The sequence below is a fragment of the Eimeria tenella genome, genomic scaffold (genome assembly GCF_000499545.2).
Source record: "Eimeria tenella Houghton genomic scaffold, Eth_scaff1680, whole genome shotgun sequence".
Taxonomy (NCBI): Eukaryota; Apicomplexa; class Conoidasida; order Eucoccidiorida; family Eimeriidae; genus Eimeria; species Eimeria tenella.
Genome location: NW_013544143.1, coordinates 1 through 1,858, shown reverse-complemented (window position 1 = coordinate 1,858; position 1,858 = coordinate 1). Strand labels below are relative to the sequence as shown.

Sequence of the window (1,858 nt, the reverse complement as noted above, 5' to 3'; positions counted from 1 at the left end):
CTGCGGGCGCTCGGGTGCAGTCGCAGCAGCAGCAACAGCCGCCGCAGTTCGTGCAGTCTTCTTCCCTTTGCTGCTGCTTTCGCTGCTTCGGCCAACCCACAGCAGCAGCAGCAGCAGCACAGTATATCTTAGTGCCGCGACCTGCAGCACAAAAGCAATTCAGCAGCATAGCATCAGCAGTAGCCGCAGCAGCAGCGGCAGCAACAGCAGCAGCAGCACAGTGCCTGCAACATAAAAACAACTGTGCAGGAAAAAGATGTGGCTAGCAGCAGCAGAAGCAGGAACGACAGTAGCAGCAGCAGCAGCAGCAGCTTACGCTTGGTGTCGTCTGGCTTCCCTCTGCTCCTCTTGCGACGCTCAGCTTGTGGGACTGCAGCAGCAGCAGCATCTGCTGCAGCTGCTGCTGCCTCTGGAGAGTCGTCGTGCAGCACTATGCAGCAGCAGCGGCAGCAGCCGCCGCTGCGGTTGCTGCCAGTGCTTGTGGGGCTTGTGCTGCCGCTTTTGAGGCAGCTAGGAGAGTCTCGTTCTGCCGCAGCAGCAGCAGCAGCGGCTGCTGCTGCTGCTGCTCCGGGCGAGGCGCCCGGGGTGCACTGGCCCACAGCAGCATCGGGAGAGGAGCTGCTGCCGCTGCTGCTGCTGCTGCTGCTGCTGGTCGACCCATAAAATGAACTGCTCCCACTTGCTGCTGCAGAGCCAACTATGCTGCTGCTGCCGCTGCTGCGGCCGTTGCAGCGAGGGTTGTCTCGCATGTCCACTAACAAACTGCAGCAAACAGGGCGGTACTCGCTGCTGATGCTGCTGCTGCCGCTGCTGCTGGTGCTGCTGAAGCAAGACATTAGGGAGTCGCATCCAAAGGGTCGGTGATGCTGGACTTGCTGCCTGCGGCAGCAAACCTCAGCATCAGAAGCAGCAGCAGAGGCTGCTGCCGCTGCTGCAGAGGAGCCAAGCGCTTCTTCTGGTGCTGCTGCAGCTACAGGTGATGTAGAGGACTCTTCTGCTGCAGCAGCAGCAGCTGCTGCTGCTGCTGCTCTTGCTCTCACAGCGGCTTCTCTTGCTGCAGCAGCTTCCCTTGCTGCAACTTGCGCTTGGAGAATGCGGCTGCGCTGGTTGGTGTAGACAGCAGCAGCAGCAGCAGCAGCAGCAAGTGCAGCAGGGCCGAGGTCGTTTGACTGCAAACTGATGCAGCTGAGGCGGTTTGCTGCTGCTGCTGCATCAGCAATGAAGGCAGAAAGGATCGGCAGCAGCAAATCCGTGCCGCAGAGGTCATTGCCCCCTAAGTCTAGCTTTCTGAGGTGTCTGTACACCTCAGTGCGCTGCATCTCCTCCTCCTCCTCGTCTTCCTGCTGCTGCTGCTGCTGCTGCTCCCGCTGCTGCTCCTGCTGCTGCTGCGGGTCTCCGGCAACGTCGTCCCCGTTGCTGTCCCTCTTGAGCCGCTGCCGCTCCCTGTGCTGCTGCTCCTGCTGCTCCTGCTGCCTCTCCCGCTGCTGCTGCTGCTGCTGCTGCCGCTCCTGGCGGTGCTGCGCTATCCGCTGCGCGTTCGCCGGCCTGCTGCCGCGGTGCAGCGCAGCCAGCAGCACAGTAGCGCCGATATCTTTTATTTCGTTGTGTCTCAAGTCCAGCACCTGCAGCAGCAGCCGCAGCAACAGCAGCAGCAGCAGTAGGAGCAGCAGCAGCAAACGGGAACGTGCGGCTGCAGCAAAAGCAAAAGCTGCAGCAGATGCAACTGCCTTTGCCTTCCTTCACCTGCACGCCTGTTGTATCCAGCAGCAGCAGCAGCGGGCACCAGGAGCAGCAGCAGCAAGTGCACAATGAGCAGCAGCAGCAGCAACAAAAGCAGCAGCAGCAGCAGCAGCAAGGC

General features: G+C 61.3%; 1 protein-coding gene across 1 annotated transcript; it reads right to left on the bottom strand.

The window, feature by feature from the left end:
* Window positions 1-159: 159 nt before the first annotated feature.
* On the bottom strand, window positions 160-1,319 carry ETH_00024985 (uncharacterized protein; the record flags this gene model as incomplete). The annotated part of the gene is made up of 2 exons (XM_013379264.1): window positions 160-224; window positions 317-1,319. The coding sequence occupies 2 exons, from the start codon at window positions 1,317-1,319 to the stop codon at window positions 160-162; spliced, it is 1,068 nt and encodes a 355-aa protein (XP_013234718.1).
* Window positions 1,320-1,858: the final 539 nt, after the last annotated feature.